Source organism: Tupaia chinensis, unplaced genomic scaffold, assembly GCF_000334495.1.
Source record: "Tupaia chinensis unplaced genomic scaffold, TupChi_1.0 Scaffold150166_1, whole genome shotgun sequence".
Classification (NCBI taxonomy): domain Eukaryota; kingdom Metazoa; phylum Chordata; class Mammalia; order Scandentia; family Tupaiidae; genus Tupaia; species Tupaia belangeri.
Window position 1 is genome coordinate 360,472 of NW_006210004.1, and position 23,445 is coordinate 383,916.

Here is a 23,445-nt window from a genome sequence, read left to right on the forward strand (position 1 = left end):
AAATTTTTGTTTTAAAAAAAAAAAAAAAAAAAAAAAGAATTCCCTTGCTTAGACCCTATCCTGAAAGGTTCGACTTCATTGGGTCTGAGGTGGAAATTCTATGCAGTCTGGTGGTCAATGCCCTTTTAAGGCAAACGTAAAGAAAAGCAACCACTGTGGCCTGCTGGACAAGAGAAACGGATCTACATGGTTCATCTATGATTCGAATCCTGGCCCTGGTGGCTTGAAAAAGCCACTGGGTGCCTGTACACGCATGCCCCAAATCCCTACAGGATCTCTCCACAGCAGGAAGTGGAGAAGGGCCTCCGCAGGACTGTGCCCCGGGGCGGGGGGTGGGGGGAGTGGGTGTTGCTTCCTTTCCTCCCTTAGCTACTGCAGGCGCCCAGTGGCAATTTGCAAAGACAACACAATTAGCAGTACAGGTAGAACGTGGGCTTGGCTAATTTCCAGGTAAGGCGGCTCAGAAGAATTGGGCGTTCTTGGCACATGGAGCTCATCTACATCCTTTTCTTGATTGTGCTTTCAGTTGAGGCCACTCAGCATTTAAACCCCGAGGCTGACCCCATCCAGAGGCTACCGCTGCAGGAACTTCACTCGGTGGCAAAGGGCTGCTTACTAGCACGGGCAGAAACATGCCAACGTAGGAGGTGCTGTCTGAGGGGGCAGCGAGTGTGACAGGAGTGGCTCTGGCCCACGGCAGATTCTGTTTGAACCATCTGCCTAATAACCTTAAGGCCCAGTAGATTCTCACTAGAGGACCAGAGGCTTTTCTAGGATTACAGCCACAATCCGAGAAATAACCAGTGTAGACTACACTTTCTTCTTGTTTCCAGGCTCAGCTCCCTCACGTCAAAGTCCATGCCTACTTCGCTCCTGTCACCCCCCCAACAGCCGTGGCAGGAAGTGGACAGCGACTGTGCAGGTGCTGCGTCATCCTCTGACAGCAGCTGCCCGGCCCAGTGGTGATGAGGGGTCTCCAAAGACGACCCAATCTCCCTGACCTCCACTACCATCACCCAGATGTGTTGACTCTCCATTGGGAAAGGCATTTACAGGTAAAGACTTCTGCGTGGACTGCAGAAACTCTGGTGATCGCTCCACCTTTACTCCGCTGTGATGCAATCGAAGCAAGCCTTGTGTCAGTTTGGTAGCAAGAGTGGTTCTCAGTGCAGCCAAGACCACGCAAGAAGCCCGGATCTCTTACGAGGTGGGTGCCTACCTAGGTACAAAAGTCCTACCCTTGGCTCCGTCAGCACTCCTGACACACCATCAGTGTTAGCACAAATTAAGCAGGAAAAATAAGCTGTCGATTTTCTACCTGATACTTAAGCCAGTGGCCTACTTTAATTCACAATGATTCCATTTTGATTAGCAGGACTTTTCCACTTTGAGGATTAAACTTTGTCAGAGTGTGACTATACGGCATACTCATCGTGCCAGGTGGTTTTATACGTAGAGACTTCAGTGGAAGGCATGTTCTTAGGTTCCATGAGACACCAAAGAAATGACTCTAAGTCGGGTGGAGCAAGGTCTTCGCCTCTGTTTCTGTCAACGTGTCATATCCACTCCAGGGACCAAAACCTCAACAAAAGCCACTCAGAGTTGATTGGAACGATAAGCTCTGGTGTACGTAAGCTACAGCACACAATGCGTTTTTGTTAAAGGCGGCTAATTCTGTCCACATCTCTCTCAAAATCTGGAGGACTTGAAAGAAATAGAATTAAGGCTTAAGTTATCTATAGTATAATCAATTAAAAATAATGAATGGATGCACGTAGAATGAGTGTGTTTTTTTTTTCTTCCAAGTTTATTTTCAAATCTTAGAAATCAGGTTACACCAGGACTATTCAAAAATTTTACACACTTGAAACTCAGATCAGTGAAGTGTTGGCACCTTTTAGACTCATAAAAATTAATAAACCATTGCAATGCTTGAAGAAATTAAGTCAGAGGGTTTTATTGCTGTGATTTTTATGGCAAACTTGAACAAAAACCATTATCAAAATTCAGATCTTCCTAATGTTGCCTGAAATCTGGGAAGATGACCCGTTACTGCCGTGGCCGGTTGTGGCTGGTCGTGGCTCTGTGCTGTCCACAGTGACCTTTATTGCTGATTAGGAACCGTCACCACCTCCTTTGTGAGTTGGGGTGTTAATGGTAGCTAAACCCTTCCTGGTGGCCACGACCCTAACTGGAGGGCCAGAACCCCATGAGAAACCAAAATAATACAGCAAAAATGAGATGTTTTCTTCTGGTGACACCTCTTTTAGTTGAACCACTTCAGAAGCGTTTTCGAGGACACGGCCTCGGCCAGGTATCTATGCAGATACCAGTACCCTCCAGAAACTGACTTAGCAAGACGACCAGAGTAAGCATTCCAGTCCTGATTCGCTGCCTTCTGATACCCAGTATTCCTGGCCCCAGACGTGGTGCTACCACCCTCGAGAGAGGACGCTGATGCGGGAAGCCACTTGAACGAAACAGACGCACACACACAACTGCTTTGGCACTCGTGCATCATGGCTTCTATTAAAGACATTTCAAATGCCCAGAGCCTTCTACACATGGCCAGAACCTATCACAGCCATGACTTGCTGCTTAGTGACCCATGACCTTATTTACAAAACAACAGCCAGAACCTACCACAGCCATGGACTCGCTGCTTAGTGGCCCATGACCTTATTTACAAAACAGTCAGATTCGCAAGGTTTGCGTCCTCCACATGTGTGGAATAGCTAACGGCATAAGCTTCCTCTGTTGTATCAGTTTTGAGAAAATCAGCTGAAGGAAGTCAGATTCACAAGGTTTGCATCCTCCACACGTGTGGAATAGCTAATGGCATAAGCTTCCTCCGTTGTATCAGTTTTGAGAAAATCAACTGAAGGGCGGGGGCAACACATGGACTTAACTTTAGTATTGGGACTGGCTTGAGCTAAACACACAGGAAGCCTGGATTCTGTGACTTGAGGTGACTGACAGGAACTGGGATTTTAAATGAGACACACATTTGCAAAAACAGTCAGAAAATATTTATTAACCTGAAATGTGTACATCTTACTATTAAAAAAACAAAGTAGCAAATTTGCTGGTGCCATAATTTATTTAACCTGTTTCACTGGAACAAATTACTGTTCAGTGCCACTCAGTGTAATTCAAGTTTGATGAGCTTGTAAGTATTTTTATCCCACTTCTAAAACCTGATGAGGAATTCAAAATAGCACACAGCATTTAATGACATTTATTGTTCCATAAATCTTGAGACCCAAAAAGGAATGCTAAATAGACAAGCAAAACTCTAAAACAATTAAGGGGTTAGCCTGCTTCTTTTCCAGAAAACACATGGTTTTACAAACGCAAAGAGGACAGACAGAAAAGGAAAGCTCTCCACCTAGGGGCCCGTAGGAGTTACAGATATTTTCAAACCTTAGATGAAAATATTGAGACAGTGCTTCTTTATAGCAAATAATTCACCCCTTTTATGAATAAAACATGAATGTCAAAGCTTTTACCTATGGGAGTGGTTTGTCTGCTGGGAGAGATTTCAAACTCAAGATTACTCCTATCTCCACCCCAACAAAGATGAGGATCAAACATTAAAGTCAAAAATACCTGGGTATCTGGGACGGAAGTATGCTGTAACTAAAGTGAAATCGAAGCTTAAAAACAAATTCAGACTGCTACACCACAGGCCTCAAACGTGTATACTCATGAATTCTGGGAAGGCTGTGGGTGAGCAGAGGCTACAGGTAGGGAAAAAGATAAGGGAAAATAGAAGGAAACGGGGTTCCCTCTGAAAAGTATGCTAGCAGATAAGCCCCCCTAAATAACCACCGACAGACATCCACGACTGTGGGGGCTGAGTGAGGAGAGGCGGAGCGTTTATGCTACGCATTTAGTGTTTGCTGTGCATCCTCTAGTGTTCCCACGAGATGAATCAAGGATCCCGTAACACCCAGCCCGAAGCTTATCAACAATACTTTCTTCCTCCTCCAGTGGTCTCCTATTTCCAATGTTGGGGGTAGGGCTTTAAAAATGTCAAAGTACAGAATGTTGGTGGGGTGGGGATGGAGAGGAGGAGGAGGGAAATGAGAAAGAAAACCACGAGTTTAAAAGGCAAAGACTTCAAAAAATGAAAACCAGAAACTAAATGCTAAAAATGGAAGCAGAAGCAAAACACATCTTTCAATAAATCTGACAAAGCAACACACAAGCGTCTTGTACCTATTAGGATTTACACTGATCCTCTCATCAAGGTACTCCTGATAATGCAGTTTGCGCAAGCCCATCTTCCTGGCTGGGTCGTCCTCGATCCAGCGGCACGATCGAGTCCAAGGACCGCCCTTGACATGATTTCTCCGAGAAGGTGCCGTGCCGAGCCGCTTACCTGACCCCGGTCGCCACATCTGCACAGAGCGTGTCTCCGCAGACGGAGTCTGTGTGGCTCCACCACAGCACTGTCCCCGTCCCTCCCCAGGTCAGCATCAGGTTCAGGCGATAAAAGCCGAACTGGCACAGAAAGGTAAATGCCCACGGTAAGTTTTTACATTCATTTCCAAACCGCATACAGTGTAAAAAAGACAGCAAAGGCTGCTCCTAGAACTGTGTCTACTGGCCTGTGCCAGGCACGCAGGCGGCCGGGCCTGCGCGGGGGCCTCCCCTGCTGGACGCACGCAGGCCCCCCCTCGACGTGCTTGCTCACGAGGATGCTTGGCTATGGCAGTGACAGTGAGGAGATTCACCTCTCATCAGCTCATCAGAAAGGTCATCTTGTGTTTTCAATATGAAACATTTCATCGGGTAAAATCCAATCCCAAGACTTCTTGGATTCAGTCTTCACACACTTTTGAGCGTGACTTTATTTGGTACTGAGTATAGTTCAGTCTACGTAAGACGTCACTTCAGAATTATGTGGATACCATCACCATTCTCAGCTGCAGAAAAAAGAAAGACGTTACATCTTTTGAGCCAGGCTTAGGAAATGAAGACTATTAAACTGAAAACTCCTTGAAATCTACGACCCCTCAGCAGACCCAGAGGCTGCCCTTAACTAATTCTAGAGAAGAAAAGGCGGCGAACTTGCTCTAGCCTTCCTTCCCTACGACACCTGCACATGCACTGTCCTCTTCAGACACCCTGGCGCTAGCAGTGTGGCCAGTGCCCGCGCCCTGCCACCAGCGCTGGGTGTGCGTCTGTCCTGATGAGCAGCCCCAGCGCTGCAGGCAGGGGCACAGAGGCATCCCCGTCTGTCCAAAAGGCACAAGGAACCCAAGGTACACGGTCTCGGGCCACTCTTCTGGAAAGTCACTGCCAGGAGAGAGTGACGTGACATCTTCCTCCTCTGGGGGCAGCTTTGGTGCTAAGACTGGATTTGGATCTTAACACACCTTTTAAAGGTCAATGAATGTGTGATCTTAAATCACTTCCTATTTTAAAACCCATCCCTGTCTAACCTTTGAATGCTGGCACTCCGCTGAGCCTGCCAAGGGCCCTCTTTCTGTACTCTCTCCCTAAATGACCTCAACCACATCTATGGCTGAGTTGCTGCCGGTTTGCTGAAGGCGTCCAAATTTCCATGTCGAGCCCAGGCCTCTTCCTCTGAGCCCTGGGCTGTTATGTAATTTGCTGCCCACAGGCCATTCCTACACAGCCAAAAGGGAATCCACACTGCTTTACCCCGGCCTCGACTATCCTCAAGGAGACCACTGTCCACCCCGCTGCCCTGGATGGACAGTCAGGAGTCCCAACTTCTGCCTCGATGTGGAGCCCAGAGGGGCCCCAGCTATGAACTGTTCCACGCCATCACCTTTCACGTGGATGACGACTTCGCCAGCTTCCCAAGGCATCACAGATAAAACCTGACCAACCGCACAACAGGCCCTGCCTCCAGCTTCGGCCCCACACACGGCAAGGCCACTACCCAGCCCTCTTTGGGCCTCCAGCGAAGCCAAGTGCTGCCCTTCACACTGCTCCTACCACCAGCTGCTGCTCGCTCAAGTCTCAAGATTCACGACACTTCCTCGGAGAAGCCTTGCCTAGCAGGTTCCTGTCACCCCCGAACCAACCCCTTTTAGCCGTAAGCATCCACAGTTCCCTTTTCCTTTCAGAACACGAAGAACACAGATGCTCCCACGTAACACCGTGATGGTGTGAGAGGCAGAGGCGCTCAGTACAGAACCGGAACCCCACGTCCACCACAGGGCAGAGCGACCTGACAGTGCGTTTTCAACTCCAGGGATAAGTCAGGGAGCGCCCGTGTCGGCCAATGTTGGCTTCCTTCTCACTACAGTGGTTCACGGACTGTCCTGATTAATATTCAACAGGCACCCAACGCACGGAGTCGGACTCAAGTGCCCATTAAAACGCTGGCTGACTGAAATGAGATCTTTTTCCCTTCTGGTCACCCAGGACTGACTAGTCTTCCTTCCTATCAATAGTTAATTTCTATGATAACCACTAGGAATATCCTCTTGGTTAGTTTCTCAAAGTCACAATGTCAGCACAGTCAAGAATAAACACGGTGGAGGGGGGGCTGTTACTCAGAGGTACAGGCTGTCTTTTGTGATTCTAGCATTTCAAGACACACACACACATTCAAAAGTACCTTTTACTGTAGAGAATAAAAAACAACTCTCATCTTGAAAGTTCTGAACCATCTAGAAGGATAAAGCAGATGTGTTAAGTATATTTACAATCCTCTCTTAACTAGAAATTATTAAAAGATTTTTGTTTTAAGGTTTTTGTCATAGGGCCTGTGCACAGTGAGAGGGAAAGTGAAAAACAACCCCCAGAGGGGATGGCCACACTGCAATCCCTTATCCTCCATTCTCCTGGGGTTCTGGGTGTGCAAGTACCCGGACTGGGACCGTAGTCAGCCACGTGGGAATCCAGTGCCTTAACTATCACGCTACTTGCTAGCTCCTAAAAGCAGTATTTATTTAGAAAAAAATCTTAATCTACACATTCTTCTTGCACAACTCAGCACTCACCAGCCAAAATGCTCACTCGTGACCTCGGTGTGAGGTGGTAGAAATTCACACCTGATGCACGCGCAGGGCTGTGCTAACCCTGCCTGCCCTGAGCTGTCTGAGAGGGGTGACCCGCTGGGGAGCAATCCCTGCCAGGTCCTGTAAGGACAAGAGATGCATAAAGTGCTATCTGTCGTAACTCACTTAACATCGAACACTGGGGGTGGTGGGGGGGATGGGGTGCGGCAGGGAGAACCCACTTCTAACTTTTTGTGCTTTAAAAAAATTAGTCACCAAATAACGGATAAAAGGAGGACACATCTGCCTAACCTCATAAAAGGGCCAAGGCCTGCCACCAACCCTAGAGTCCTCCAATGGCTGTCAGCTGCTAAAGGGCAGGGCGAGGATGAGCCAGTTTATCTTAACTATCACTAGGACGTCTGAAACGCTTGGTTATAACTTCTTGCAAATTTGACTCCCAACTCTGAAGATGAAAATGATTCTCATGAGTACCTGCAAAAGAGAGCATAGGATCTTCCCGCAGTCCCACGAAGCTTAGGGGAAGCCTGCCAAGTGAGAGGGCAGAGCAAAGGGACTTACCTGGTCACTAACAAGAATGTGAATCCCAGTGGGACCCTGTCTGTAAACTTGGTTAATTTGGTGGAAGGGAATATTAAACACCAATGCAAGTTTTCGAGCAATTTCTGAGGCAACCATTTCTTCTAAGTAGATTGCATGATAAACTGAAATTAAAAAAAAAACAAAAAACAGCACTTTAACAGTAATCTTTCATCTGCTTTCTGATATATAAAATCATACTTTTCAATTTACAAAACACACGTGTGTGTAAATATATATATATATGTATATATATGTATATGTATATATATATATATATATTAATTAAAATGGGAACAAACCAGGCCAGTGGGTGGGATGGAGGTTAAGGTGCTGAATCCCATTTCAAGTCATGGACCCAGCAGCCTGAAACTCATGTCACGTGTACATTTGCCCAAAATGCCCAGAGAATGGAGAAGGGACTTTGGAATGGCTGTCTCCCCAGGGGGGTGACTCCTCACTTTTCCTGGCAAGCACACACATCCTCTAGCAAAAGAAGAAAAACATTTCTTTTCCCCTCTTACTACCTTACAGTCAACAGCAGCCCAGCTGAAATGTAAGAATATATCTGTGCTCATACCACTTCATTTAGCAAAATTGTCTATACAAAAAGGCCAGGTTTTTAAAAATATTTTTTAAATGTAATTTATTCATTTATTTTAATTTGACCAGAGAGAGAGGGGCGGTGGGGTGGGGGGAAAGGCGTGGGAAAGCAAGCCAGGTCCAGGACTCAAACCGTAGAAGGCGTGAGAAAGCAAGCCAGGTCCAGGACTCAAACCGTGGTTTGCCATGTGGGAGTGCTCAGTGCCTTAACCAACACACCACCTGCTGGTCTCAAGGCCAGATTTTAATACTTCTTTATGCTCGTATTTTTCTGCAGTGAATCTAGGGTCTCATATGTTAAGCATTCAAAAACAAACAGCAAACTGGCATGGGGATCTTTGTAGGGTGAGGGCACCGAGACACCCTCATACCCACCGTAGGGCGCCCCACTGCCGTTCTCGCCTCCGCTGCCTGCAGCTGGCTGCGGCCCTGGCAGAGGTGTGCCACTCGGCTGCTCCTGGCAGACGTAGATGGTTAGACGGGGCCTAACCGACCTGCAAGCAGAAGAGCGGCAGATGAGCCTCGGAGAGAAAGCAGCCTTGCCGCATGAACACGTGACAACTACAGGAATCTAGTCTAGCCTTAGGAGACTTTACAGTGTTATCTCGTTATACAAAGTAATTTACTAGTAAAAATATAAAAACCACACACCTCACAACAACTATCACAGGTGGTCTAACATGACGCTCCAGACTCTAAACCATTGAGATGGTCTGTCAGATGCTGGTAAATTTAAGTTTCAAGATTAAGTCAGCAATTTAAAATCAGTTAAGACTCGATTTTAATGGAATTCTCATACCACGATTCTAGAAACAGCAAGGATAGTAAATGGATCTTACAAGCCAGCACAGTTTATAGGTCTAGCATTTTAATTCACAATGAGAGGTTTACATTTTTAATAACTTTTAGTAATAGTCACGACCTTGAAAACCATAGATTCTGTATAGCTCACCTAAATTAGAAGTTTTGTTTTCTTGGCAACAAACCCAGTCGTCTTCAAGAAATCAGTACTGCCCATGTGCATTGCTACCAGTCTTAGTCTACCTCTGCCCTCAGCAGGGCCTGCCCTGAAGGTGTACACAAAACAGTCTTCTTGTGAGCGCAAGGCTGCCAGCGTTCGACGGCGCACACGGGCACCCGCCGACCTAGCGTGGACACGCGTCTGCCCGAGCTCCCCGCGCGAAGGAAGGTGCGTTTGTATTTTCAGCAAAACGGTTCGCGCTATTTTTACCTTGACTTCAGGGAATTATAGAGCCGAATTCCATCGGCTGCACCACATATTTGAACTAAATCCTCCTTTGTCAGTTTTAATAAGTCGGCACCTGGGGAAAAGCAAGGAGATTCTCTTCACAGAAATGAAAACCGCACCAGCAGAACTGGCTTCTTTACATGCATGTGTCACTGTGCAGTTAGAGGTCGTTCAGAGCAATCACAGGTGTCCTGAACACACACACGTACACGCACCCCCGTCCTCGGGAGCCAGAGAGAAGGCCGATGTTTCGATGTCCCGTAGCAAGGATTTTTGAGGGATTTTTGTTCTGTTCTGAAGCGGCTGCTAGATCCAACACTGAGCAGGGGACTGTCTGTTCCCACCGCACGACTTCACGGACTACCTCAATAGTGGCCACGCAGTGGCTGTATGGATAAACAGGATTCTCAAGGAGAAATAAACCTTGAGATTGCCTAGGCCAGTCGATCTTTCATCTTACAAAGAAGAAATGAAGCTCAGGGTTTCGGAGACCGCCCAAAGTGACACCGCATGGACTGGCAGCAGGTGAGGCCGGGCAACATGCAGCACAGCTGAACACACGGCCACACGACAACTCCGCCATGCGCCAGCTTCAGCAGGGAAGGGTAGCACACGCTGCACACTGCACTGCACATGGAGGCCTCCCCTAAGTGCTCGGTGAGTGTGAAGGCCACGGCATCCACAATTTACCTTAGATACAACACCCGGGCAGGAGGGGAAGCAGGAGAGGGAGACTAGACCAGGCCGGTCAGGTTCGTGAATTTTTTCTCAGTGGGTGTGTGTGTTCACCAGAGAGGGAGAGACTGCCCCGATGGGGTGTGGTCACGCTGCAAATCCTTCTCTAGCCCATCAGGATTTTTTTTTTTTTTGGAGAAGCTTTTGCCATAGGGCGCGTGCGCTCGCCAGCCAGACAGAAAGACATAGAGACAGAAAACGAGAAATCACCCCCCGGAGGGGATGGCCATGCTGCAATCCCTTCTCCTCCATTCTCCTCTTGGGATCTTGGGCATGCACGCACATGCGCCTGGCGTGAGTGTTAAGCCACCGGGTCCAGAACACAAACCGCGGTCGACTACGTGGGAGTCCAGTGACACAGCCATTACGCTAACTGCTGGTCCTGCCCATCAGGATTTGAGACACGAATGCACACACACCTGGCTTGTCTTTCAAGCTGCAGGGGCCAGGATTCAAAACACGCCAGCCACGTGGGATCCAACTTCCTTAACTGCTAGGCTACAGGAGAGTCCGTGTCTGGCTGTGTCTCTGAGCTCTTATTTTATCCTTTTACTAAGTCAAGATGCAGTTCACTGGAGGGATCAAGATGGCCTCTGGGATGGAGGCATGGCTTCCATACGACAGGTATCCACTTACCCACCTAACAAGATAACGGGGCTACTGTTCTGTTCTTAAGGGCTTCAGCGTGAGAGCCTAGTAAGTTTCCAGTTCAGAAAGGCACTCGAGACCAGAAGCAGCTCTCCTCCCGTCTCTCACCTAGGGCCTAGGGCACCTCTGAAATATGGCTCACAGCCTCGACCGTGTGTGTGCACATGCGCACCCTGAACCACACAGGGAACTGGACAGACGGCCCCGAGCACCACCTTTCCTGACACGTGACTGCCCAAGAGGCTCAGAGCGAGAAGCCCACTCTCCCCCATCATTCTGTCGTCAGTGCTGTGGCTCAGGTGACCTGCCAAGGGCTGGATGGCCAGTCCCCCTCCACTGGCCCTCCCTCCAGGAGGAAGGAAAAGGTTGCAGGCCAGGCCACGTGATCACTGCTCACAGCGAGATCTCAGTGCTCGCCAGACAGAGACACGTATCTGCCTAACAGGACAGGAGTGGCCGGGCACCTGGTAGCTCCCGAGAGCTGTGCCCCGCGGCTCTGCCTCTGCGCTGGGCTGTCACTGCCGTCCCTGCAGGGCTTCGAGATGACCCACTCCCATCCTGACATTTCATAGTTCCTGGTTTCTCACACAGAGGAGGCTTTACCTAATCATGTAAAAACGTGGATCCCAGACTCCCACCTGGCACTTTAATTTTAAAGAGACAAAGAGCTCCAAGGGGAATGGCTGACGACTCACTGCACAAACATTGCGTTACCTAGCGGGAAGCCATGTTCTTCACAGAGTGGGCGTGTGCACAGATGCCCTGTCCTCTTCGGAATCAGCACTGCGTTTAACGGCCCCACAGCACTGCTGGCAGAGGACAGCCCGTGCCACTTCACTGCGGCCAGCGTTTTCAGGATGTCTGGCCACGATGCTGGCAAGCGCTCTGTGGGTCAACAGTCCCAGAAGTGCTGCCCCCTTCCCACCGGCATACCTACGACTGTCAGCAGGCTCCCACAGCGCCACACAGAGAAGCTCTGCTGGTACTTTTTAATATTCCATCTATGCGACCAGCAGTTGGTGAAATGGCTACACTGCTGGACTCCCAACCATGGCAGTCAACCATGGCTCAAGTCCTGGACCCAGTAGCTTAAATTCACACCAGGCACGTGTGCGTGCGTGTCTAAGATCCCGAGAGGAGAATGGAGGAAAAGGGATTGCAGTGTGGCCATGCACCCCCCGCCCCCCCAAAGGAGTGATTTCTTGTTTTCTGTCTCTGTCTTTCTGGCGAGCACACACGCCCTATAATAGCAAAAAACAAACCCTCTAAAAAAAGGAAAGACAAAAAAAAAATTCCATCTATGTACTCTCTCTCCCTTACCTTACTTACTGTGCGATAAAAAAGTACACATAAGCATGTAAAAACTACAGCTCGGGGCCGGCAGGTGGAGTGGTGGTGAAGGCACTGGACTCCCACATGGCTGACTGTGGTTCAAGTCCTGGACTTGGCAGCTTGCTTTCTCACTTTCCCTCTCTCTCTCTCTCTCTGGTCAAATTAAAAACAATAAATATTTCAAAAAAAAAAAGAATTCATTCATACTGTGAAATACTCTCAACAATAAAAAAATATAAGACAGGTCAGCTGGTGGTATTGTGGTTCAAGTAAATGGATCCCAGGGCCAGCAGGCGGTGTGGTGGTTAAGGCACTAAATCCCATCCCTTCCCCCTCCCCCTTTGTTTTTGGAGGAGAGGGGCAACTTTATAATTATTTCAACCAACTCTGTGGTTCAAGTCATGGACCTCGATCCTTGAAAAACACGCCAAGCATGTATGTGTGCATGCCCAAAATCCAGAGAGGAGAAGAGATTGTAGCGTGGCCATCCCCCCAGGTGACCTCTTACTTTCTTTTTCTCTCTCTGGCAAACAAAAATCTAAAAAAAATTTTAAAAAATGAATAAATAAAGTGGCTAGATTGCATGTGGTAGACTGCACAGTGAGAGTCCTGGACCTGGTGGCTTGAAAAACATGCAGGGACAGGGGCAGCGGGGGGCTCTATATATATATATATATATCCCTCCCTGGTCAAATAAAAATAAATGAATGAATGAATGAAGTTAAATAAAACAATTCATTATGGAAAAGAAAAAAGAAAAGCACGCCGGGTACATGTGTTGAGTGCGTCCAAGCCCCAGAGAGGAGGACGAGGCGGAGAGAAGGGGCGGTAGCTGGCCGCGATCCAGCGGGGGAGCGTTCTTCCCTTTCTCTGTATCTGTCTCTCTCTGGCAAGCACATGTGCCCGCTAGCAAAGCAAAAACCAAAAACTTGGACAGCCTGGGTGGAGCTTGAGTTCATTATGCCGAGTGAGAAGAGCCAATCTCTAAAGGTCACACACATGATTTCGTTTATGTAGCATTCTCCAAGTGACAAACTCAAATGGACAGAAGACCGTTTCCCAGGAACCTGGGGCAGTGCGGAAGGGAGTGGGTGTGGGCGTGACCACACAGGCTAGCAGCAGGGAGAGCCTTGCAGTGATGACACAGCTCTGCATCTGAACTGTGGTGGTGGTGCACAGAGCCACACGTGACACGCTGACACTGGACAACCTCACACGTACGCTGTCAAGTTCCTGGTTTAGATCCTGTGCTAGAGTTACATGAGGAGCCGGGGGAAGGGGACACGGGGACACCTCCGTACTGTCTCTACAACTCACTGCATGTGAGGGCAGAGCTCTGGTGACGCCGTGACAGCACCGACTGCCTGATGCTGGCAAGTGTCCTCGGTATGTGAGGTGCACTAAGGAGACCTGGGAGGCGGGTAAGTGAGGCAGCCCTGTACTTGTGGGGGTTTTCCCATTTTTTTTTTGGGGGGGGACATTATGAATATTTCAAAATCTGAAACAATGTCAAGTTGATAGAAACACAGAAACAAGTAAACCACCCACTCTCCCACATACACGCACTGCTGCGCATGCACACATATACCTGAAAAATTAGAAAACAGTCTTGTGTAGGAAGAGAATCTGTTTTTGAGCAGCCACTGCTGAGTTTCCTGGATCGTCGCTGAAGGCTGAAGTTGCTATAAACAGAGAAAATGAACGAAAATAGAAGAAACCGTTCAAACATGCGAAAAATAACCCACGCTGCTGGCATGTTACAAAGAGCATTTAAACAGAGCCAGAATGCCTCAACAGTCTGAAGTGAAAAAACGCCCAGGAATAAGGTGAGCGCGACTACTCGGAGCCCCGAGCTCTTGTCGCAAACTGCCCAGGGCAGGGGCCCGAAGCTACTGAGGGTTTCCCAGCAGGTACTTACTTCACCAGAGGTCTGTGAAACTCCATCTCCCTGATGGTTTGGGGAAGAGGAATTGCTAGGAGAAAGGAGAAGGAAGAAAAAATGATTTTTATGAAAAAAAATTTTTTAAATTAAGACACTAAATGCTATTAAACCAGGTAATGTTAAAGAGAGTGCTATGAGAGACAAAGAAGTTTGCGATGGGAATGCAGGCACGACATTAGGGCTGAATACGGTGATGAGTTCAGATAGAAGAAAACTGTTTTACTGCATTTGTGCCTTGTCCTCCATCTGCACTAGTTAAGAGATTCGCGTTTTGTGAAGGAAAGGGGCTCCCCCGGTTATCTCTAAGGTTGCAAGAGAAATGAAAGATGCTCATTCATCTCAGTTAGGAAAAAAATATATGAGAAATCAAATAAGGTAAGCAGATGAAAATAAAGGCAAAAATAATCTACATAAATAATAAGAAGTGGTATAATGATCCTAAGCAAAAATACAAAATAACACCCCTTTGGGGCCAGCAGTTGGCATAATGGCTATGTTGCTGGACTCCAATGTAGTAGACCAAAGTTCGAGTCCTGGACCCGGTGGCTTAAACACAAGTTGGGCACGTGTGCATGCATGCCCAAGATCCTGAGAGGAGAAAGGAGGGATTACAGCGTGGCCATCCCCCCCTAGAGGGTGATTTCGCTCTTTCTGTCTGTCTCTGTCTTTCTGGCAAGCGCACGCACCCTACAGCAGAAAATCTCTATTAAAAAAACAAACAAACGGGAACCAGCAGTTGGCGTAATGGCTATGTCGCTGGACTCCCACGTAGTCGACCGCGGTTCGCGTCCCGGACCCGGTGGCTTAAAACTCACGCCGGGCACGTGTGCGTGCGTGCCCAAGATCCCGAGAGGAGAATGGAGGAGAAGGGATTGCGGCGTGACCATCCCCCCTGGGGGGTGATTTCTCGCTTTCTGTCTCTATGTCTCTCTCTGTCTGTCTGGCGAGCACACGCGCCCTATAGTGAAAAATCTCTCAAAAACAAACAAACAAACAAACAAAAACACCCCTTTAATGAATACATTTATCTACAATTAAAGAGGGTAAAATTCGAGAGGACAAAAACTTGAACCCCTTTCCCTGTGTTTCTAAGGTACAGTGAGGATGAACACAGGCCTGCAGGGAATGCGGCCACCTTCCCGGCTCCCAAGCACTGACCACCTTCATAGCTCCTGGACCTCAGTTACTCAGACTCAGGCTTAGGATGCTGACTGCTCGCCTCCCAGGGTCCCCTCCGGAACTGAAGCTCTTTCAGACACCGGCCTGCCTGTTTGGTCACCAAAGTATCTTAGCACCCTGCATAGTGCTGAGAACACAGTGAGGTCTCTGGAAATGCCCAATTAGGGGCCGAATGAATTCACAGCACATCTACGAAGTCACAATAATCTAATATTGACTGGCCTAAGAAACTAGAAGAGCCCTTTTACAGTAACTTCCCAATCTTGTTTTATTTCTGAGTTCGAGAGTATTTTTCTACTCTTAAATAAAACACAATAACCTATGTGAATGCAAAGGAGCTGCCTTAGTTTACCTGACTCCTCAAGGTCAAAAAGCATGTTTTGGTTTTCTCACGAGACCTCGTTGGCATAACCAAAGAAGAGAACCTCCTCCTTTGTGGTCTAAGCTTTCATAATTTTCCTAACAAGAAAATTCCTCAGTGCAGGGAACTTCCGATCTGATTAGTTCCTGGCAAAGCCTTTAAGACTGGGAAGCCCTCAGACATGGACAGCTGGTGTGGGGCTGCATCTTCAGGGTGCCCCCAGACTCGGTCTCCTGAGTCGAGAGCTCCCTAGACTCTCTGCTGCCAGTCAACAGAATACAAAAAGCCCACCTTTCTCATTTCTAAAGCCACAGGAAGTCTTTGCAATTGAAAAATCTTCCTTCCATCTTAAGATGCAATTTTAGGAAAAATACAGTGTGCCTGTTAGAAAATAAACAGGCCAGAAAACAGCGCGTTTGATGGTGAGACAGAGACAGCCGTGCCTTGCAATAAACGTCATCTATATTCAAGGCAGTTCACCTGAACCACTCACGCTGCCCTCCTCTCTCCACCTATGACCCTCATTTGTGTTGTCTTCAATCTCACAAAACACACTCATTGGCTGTGTCTCACAAATGCCCCCCTTTTCCACATTCCCGCAGCTGTGAATTGTGAAGCACAAGGCAGGGATGAGTGAAAAGGATGATGGGAGAGGAAAAGACCCCGAGGCACGGGACTGGGTGCTCTGGAGACACGACAAAGAGGCTGGTGGGAGAGGAGAGAAAGGAAACGCAGGGGCGCGCGCAAGGGGGCCGCGGGCCGTGGTCACACAAACCAGGTACCTGTCCGGGACACTGCAAGTGCTCGGCTGTGGGGAGGTGAACGCGGGCGCTGGGGAAGGGCTGTTATTCACATAGGCTGTGGGGGTATCGGGCCATGGAGAACACTAAGGACAGAAACAGAAGTAAATTAATGGTGTGCTTTTAACATAGGCGGAAGAAATACTTGTGTAATTCACTCTCTAGTCTGGCCCGATGCAAGGTCATAAAACACAAGACACGTGACGCTCCTCACGCACCCTCACAGACACGTCATCCTGACCTCTGTGTGCAAGTTACCTGCTCTGTGCGTCTAGACACTGATTAATCTTAGGCAAGACCTGAAGTGATGACAGCAGCAAAAATTTAAAGGCATTTTAAATACAGACTTCAGTTATTTGCTTCAAGAACGTCCACCTCCCTCTTTACCAGTATCCGCTTTATCTGTTCCCCAACAGGCACGTACCCCAGGGTTCCAGGACAGCAGAGGAAAGAGGATTCATAAGCGACACCCGGCCTCGCACGCTGGCCTGGATCGCAGCCCTCGCCTACCTGGTGCTCTTCCCGCCCCTTCCCAAGGAGCAGCCTCACCAGTACCCATCTGCTTCCTCGAGATCTCTTAATAGCAGGGAAGACTAGGCAGCCCCAGCATCAAAACACGTCGAGGACGCTTGGTACTGCCTCTATGCTCCCACGGAGGTTTAATGACTCTGATTTTCCGGAAAGGACATGACCATCAAGTATTTCTCAGCCCTTGGCAAAACTCTGGCCAAAAATACCAAAACACATCGACTGTGACAGTCAGGGGAGTCAGTAAAGCCCAAGTAAAAAGCTCACTAAGCGGTCCAAGGACGTCTCAAACAGGCTCTCACCCTAGGGAGCCAAATCCATTTCGTTCCACAGGCGTTCTCTCTAACTCATCTGCCAGAGGGTGCAGTTTCAAGGGTGCTCTTTTATAAGTGCCCTTCTCCATGTTACACAGGAAAGGCATTGCAGCTAGCCATGCCCCTGGGGTGGGAAACTCTCCCAGAGCCAAGCAAAAGGGATTAAGCTAGATACTAAGAGAGCAGTGACTAATGACCAAACTGGTTATTTTTTGTGTGCCAGGTGTGTTTCAAGTCTTTCTTTTTTCCTTCTGGTTTTTTTTTTTCATTTTTTAGAGTTTTTTGCTATAGGGTATGTGTGCTTGTGGGACAGACAGAAACAGCGAAACAAAGTGAGAAATCACCCCCAGGGGGGATGGCCACTTCACAATCCCTTCTTCTCCATTCTCTCAGGATCTTGGGCACATATGTGCAAACACACCTGGCATGAGTTTTAAGCCACTGGGTCCAGGACTGGAACCGCAGTCAACTACATGGAAATTCAGCAACATAACCATTGCGCCATCTGCTGGTCCCTTTTTCAAAATAATTTAGGACCTATCATCGGTTGAAATAATCTGAAATAATCTACTAGATTATACCAAAAAACAGAGAACTCAGATTCTGGGCAAATGAGTCAGAAGTTCTTTCAAGACCTAAAAATCACTGCTGAAAAATTATCTAAACAAAGTTTCTCATATCTATTAAAAACCCTCAATACATATTCTATCCTGTCTTATCATTCAAAATTCATTTACAAAACCTTTTCTGTTTTTATATTTAATAAATACTCATCAAAATTCGTGGGAACCAGCAGTTAGCGTGATGGCTATGTTGCTGGACTCCCACGTAGTCGACCACGGTTCATGTCCCAGACCTGGTGGCTTAAAACTCACGCCGGGCGCATGTGAGTGCTTGCCCAAGATCCCCAGAGGGGAATAGAGAAGGGATTGTGGCGTGGCCATCCCCCCTGGGGGGTGATTTCTTGCTTTCTGTCTCTATGTCTCTCTCTCTCTGTCTAGAGAGCGCATGCACCCTATAGTGAAAAACCTCTCCCAAAAAAAAGAAAAATAAAGTTCGTATGATGTATTTTGGTAAATGTACACTACTGGGGCTGAGTGTAGCAGCACTCTGAGGATGACCCACGTGGGAACGTGTGGGGTTCGCCTCCGGGGACCCTCCTGAGTACACCAGGCCTGCGTGCGCCCATGATCTGGGGCTGGCTGGAGCTGGGTATGGGATCACGGCAGCCAGACCACCGTAGGGATACTGTTTGTCTCTCTTATTCATGGAGGAAATAGACTTAGAAATAAAATTGGTACTAAGTTTCACATTTCTCAGTTAAGAAAATTTTTTAAAAATCTAACTTTGATTTACGTGAGTTTGTTGTAAAGAAGTAATGAGGGAGACCCTTTAAAGATTTCAGACACACAGGTATGTCCTACTAGGATAAAATTTAAGGAGAGGGGAACAGAAACATAAGATCAGGAAGGAAGAGAACAGTAAAATTTTAGATCTAGCTACAGAAGCTTCCTCATAGAGTTTTAAAAAGGAACAATGGTAAATGTCCAATCACTGGGGTATTTGGATTCTGTAGCACGTACTGCAAAGGCTAAAGTAACAGTTTATCTTAAATTGTAATTATAAATATTCCCCACACCAGAAAACTGACTTCTGTGCAACTGTGTCGATTTACAAGGGCCAGCCTTGTGGCCCAGTGGTTCAGAGCTTTGAACTGGGAGCCAGCTCCCACATGGCCGATGGCCAGCCACAGCTCAAAGTGCAGCCCCAGAAGCTTGAAAAGCTCACCAGCTGTGTGCACGCGTGTATGTGTCCAGAATCCTGACGGGGTGGAGAGCTGGGGAGCGAAGTGTGGCATGAGCACACTCCACTGGGGGGTGCCTTCTCCCTCGTTCTCTCTTTGAGCCCACATACCCTCTGACAAATAAATGATGAAAATTTATGGATGTCACCCTTAAAATGTGCAAGGGAGTACATTTTGAATCCTTTTTCAGAGTTATTTTGAGCAGGGAAATAATGTCAGGACTATTCGAGAAAAAATACTGACATACTCTGAGGGCAGAAACCTATGGTTACAGGGGCTTACAACTCAGATCTGATATCCCCCCAGAGCATGGATACAAGGAAAATAAAACAAGAAATCCCAGAATCTTAACAACTAACAAATTATGTATCTCCTCAAATACGAGAGAAAATGATTGCAGGCTTTTTTTTTCTAACTACTGTCAGACATCTTCCAAAAAAGGAAACCTGGGGACAGAGACTGTCACAGTGGTAAAATGTGACCCTCTGCAAGGCTGACCCATGTGGGCAGGCTCTGGGTCTGCATCTGGAGACGGCCGTGAGAACCGTGGGCACTCACCTGCCCAGGACCCGCTGAAGCTGGGAGTGGGACACAGAGCTGAGACTCTGTTGGGGGTACCTAACTCTCACTCATGAAAGAAACACATAGATTAAAAAACTGGTAACAATGGAAATCCAACCTAGCTGAATGGCTTTGCCAAACTTACTCCATGGCATATCAATTTTACCACCAATGACTTTTTACAAAGAAATGCCCTTTCTTTTAAGTTAGGGCCTATGGGGCCAGCAGGTAGATACTGGTTAAGGTGTTAAGACTCCCACATGAGTGATGGTGGCTCAAGTCCTGGACCTGGCAGCTTGAAAATCTGGGCAGGTGTGCAGGTGTGCCCAAAATCCAAGGAGGAGCAGGACCAGCACTTAGCGTAATGGCTATGACTCCCATGTAGTCGACCACGGTTCGCATCCTGAACCTGGTGGCTTAAAACTCACGCCGGGCGCCTGTGCGTGCGTGCCCAGGATCCCTAGAGGAGAATGGAGGAGAAGGGATTGCGGTGTGGCCATCCCCCCTGGGAGGTGATGTCTCGCTTTCTGTCTCTCTGTCTGTCTGGCAAGCGCACACACCCTATAGCAAAAACCTCTCCAAAAAAAAATAAATAAATAAAGTCTCCCCAAATTTGCTTACTACCTTCTACTGATGAAATGAAGCCATCCAAAAGCTTCGGATTAACATGGCAGAGAGAGACGCCGAGTTTATTTGCCGAAGCTCCATAAACATCCCCATTTCACTCTAACACGTCCAGATCCCCTCGGATGATTAATGCCATTGAAAGTATGCAATGAGCGTCAGTCAGAGGGTGCAGTGGTTACGGTGGCTGGATCCCAGCTGTGCGGTTCGAGTTCAGTGGCTTGAAAGCCACACTGTGTGCGTGTGTGTGTGTCTAAACACAAAGAGGCACATTCCCTCTCGCTCTCTGTCTCTTAATCTCTCTCTCTCTGGCAAAAGCATGCACCTTACAGCCCATTTTTTAAAAAAGTATGCAGTGAGGACCAGCCCATGGCCTGGTGGTTAAGGGGGCTAAATCCCACATGGCTGACCATGCATTTTGAGTCCAAGACGCAGGTGCTTAAGAATCAGCCCGGGGGGGTCAGCAGGTGACATGGTGGTTAAGGCACTGGACTCCCACTTGGTTGACTGTAGTTTCAGTCCTGGACCTGGACGCTTGAAAATCGTACTGGGTACATATGCGTGCACCCAAAATTCCAAGAATGGGGGAAAAGGGATTGCAGCACTGCAGCGTAGCCATCCCTGCTAGGGGAATAATTTCTCACTTTCCCCCTTTCTGTCTCTATCCAGCAAGCACACACATCCTATGGGGGCACGAGGGAAAAAAAGGAAGAAAAAGAAACATGCCAAGTGCATATGCGTGCATACTCAAAATCCTAAAAGGAGGGAGAGGCGGAGAAAAGATTGTGGCATGCCCATGTTCCATGAGCAATGCTTTCTCCCCTACCCCATCACAAAAGCACCTGTCACAAGGAAAAAAAATGAGTGAATAAAAATGACAGTGTCTATACAGACCCTAGCAATACCTGGCCTGGACTTGGGTATGTTTTCAGCATACTACGAACATGTTCGCTCCCAGGAAGATTAAAGAATGACCACATGTTCTTAGGCCGCAGAAACTGAGCCAATCTGGTACAGCTGAGAAGCGAAGACCGGCAGACAGACTGCAGGCTGCAGTGTGCAGCGTCGCCAGGTCACCAGCAGCACACACACAGCAGTGAGTGACCATGTCTGGCGGCTTTAAACTTCAACAGTTTGTCTGGATAGCCTTCTGTTTTTACTGATAGCCCACTGTGACTATCCAATAGCTCTAAGAAATACTGGTCTTTTGTAGGCCTTTGAAGAAATAGATAAAAGGCTGTGGGACTCATTTTTAAAGGGTAAATGTGCACCCTGCTTCTTCTGAACGGGTTTCCAGGATGAGCTCTAACCACCCCTAGCATAGTAGCTACACAGAATGTAGTCAGGGCAGAAGCAACAACCAGGAAGATGTGAAATCCCAGGCCAGTGAACTGCTGACGTTTTGCAAACTTTATTGAGTCGAAAATCAATAATTTACCCAAAATGTTCCCTTATTCAGATTAGCAAAGAACTACACTTTCTCTTATTCATGAATTACCGGAATCCTTTTCATTAAATTCATTGAATGGCTTGTAACAGGAGGGGGAAGATAATTTATGTTAGCAGGATCCCTCCGCGGTAGTTTACTAAGAACCATTTGTGGTCTTGAGCTGGGAAAGCAGAAGGCGATAAGAACATCAAGTTGGGGAGGTGGCCGTTTTGGGGTAAGGAGTACACAGCTGTCCAGACGACATTTGATTTCCATCAGCAAAGGTCAGTTCCGGGTAATGCCAACATGTGCGCCCTGCGGCGCCTGGATGAGTACATTTTCAATTCTGTTCTACAGAAAAGCATTTAAAATACTGTTCGTAGATGCTTTACTTTTAAAAGGAGGTTCTTGTGACAGTGCTTATGACAAAGGATTTTCAGTCTACATTTAATCACAGATACGCATGTCAAAGTAAAAAGCCCTGTTTGGGGCCCCTTACTAGAGCAGCACTGCTATGATGGACAGAGTAGCCGCTAACACACATCATGACCGTGACAGTTAAAAGCTCATTAACGCTGTGAAGGCATTTCCTGCGGTATACAGGTCACCCCGGTTTGCCTAGCAGGATAAACCTTCGTAAATCCAGATGAAGAGGGACGTCATAAAAAGTCATGCTCAATCTGGCGACGCTCACAGTCAACCCCAAAGCCCGAGTGCACGGCGGGAAGCAGGGCCCAGTGCAGCGAGGTGCCCTGCTGTGGCTGGAGCATTCGGGCACGACGCAGGTGCCGGGATGAAACACCAATGCAGTCAAAGACTTTCCTCTACCCGTGCTGCCGACTAGGCTTTTAAAAGCACAGACGGACACACGCTCTTATACTACATGCTGGGAAGTGGGACATCAAGTACTGCAAACGCTCATGTCAAGCTTGCTGCCATCGTTCTGCTAAGTAGCCATGTTTTTATAAAATCAGGTATACACATGAAAAAGAAAACCTTTTTAATTACACAAAAATGATAACTATTTTACTACAGAAAGTATTTGCGGTTCATTTCGGTGCTCTGGAAGGAGGTGCATGTGTGAAGGAGAAGGAGGGAGGGGGAGAGGGGAGGAGACAGGGAGGGAACACATATCTCAGAGTGCCTTTTTTTCCCTCCAAAACCACCCAATATGGTCGACATCGTTTTTGCTTCGTTTTAAAGTGTTAGATTTAGGAAATTTTCCTCAGTGAGGAACAAACAGAAAGCAGGAAGTCTAAACAAAAGCAAATTAAATCAAGACATGGACATCGAAAGCAATTTTGGCTTTACTTTTCGGTGGAGGTTGGTCCTATATCTAACACTGCACAAGGGTTCTTGCACAATGAAAGGAGAAGCAGAAGTCCCTTACACTGCCTCGCTTTGCCAGAGAATCACCGTAGTCTGCTGGCAAAGTCCGCTTGCTGGACTTTTTCTGCTCATGTTCAACTGCATCTTCAATTATAGGCTCAAGCCTCATCTGGACAAACACCAAAGATTGGGATCAATGTCTTTTCATTACACAAAGAAAGATCTAAAACCCTGTTTCATGTCTCTGCAGTCCAATTAAATAAATGTTCGACTAACAGGATTCAATGTTAAAGAAAATGCAAAACCCCAGCAGTGATAAAAAACCAGACATTCTAGGCCCCGACTTAATCTCTTGCCAATGCCAAGGTTTTTAAGGTCTTTTCCTGAGACCTGATTGGGATTTCAGCATCTTCATTCAAGATCC

At 47.6% G+C, this 23,445-nt stretch overlaps 2 protein-coding genes across 2 annotated transcripts in view; one reads left to right on the top strand and one right to left on the bottom strand.

The window, feature by feature from the left end:
* Nucleotides 1–2,607, top strand: part of FBXL2 (F-box and leucine rich repeat protein 2) — a 59,107-nt gene extending 56,500 nt beyond the window's left edge. The window contains exon 15 of the mRNA XM_006171955.2: nt 834–2,607. Within this exon, the coding sequence (XP_006172017.1) occupies nt 834–941 (108 nt within the window). The 3' untranslated portion in view covers nt 942–2,607. The remainder of the gene's footprint in view (nt 1–833) is intronic.
* Nucleotides 2,608–3,176: 569 nt separating this feature from the next.
* Nucleotides 3,177–23,445, bottom strand: part of UBP1 (upstream binding protein 1) — a 48,240-nt gene continuing 27,971 nt past the window's right edge. The window contains exons 8-16 of the mRNA XM_006171960.3: nt 23,083–23,190; nt 16,415–16,518; nt 14,069–14,123; nt 13,739–13,832; nt 9,418–9,508; nt 8,562–8,680; nt 7,566–7,708; nt 6,602–6,653; nt 3,177–4,931 (exon numbers count right to left, since the gene is read on the bottom strand). Of these exons, the coding sequence (XP_006172022.1) occupies nt 4,894–4,931; nt 6,602–6,653; nt 7,566–7,708; nt 8,562–8,680; nt 9,418–9,508; nt 13,739–13,832; nt 14,069–14,123; nt 16,415–16,518; nt 23,083–23,190 (804 nt within the window). The 3' untranslated portion in view covers nt 3,177–4,893. The remainder of the gene's footprint in view (nt 4,932–6,601; nt 6,654–7,565; nt 7,709–8,561; nt 8,681–9,417; nt 9,509–13,738; nt 13,833–14,068; nt 14,124–16,414; nt 16,519–23,082; nt 23,191–23,445) is intronic.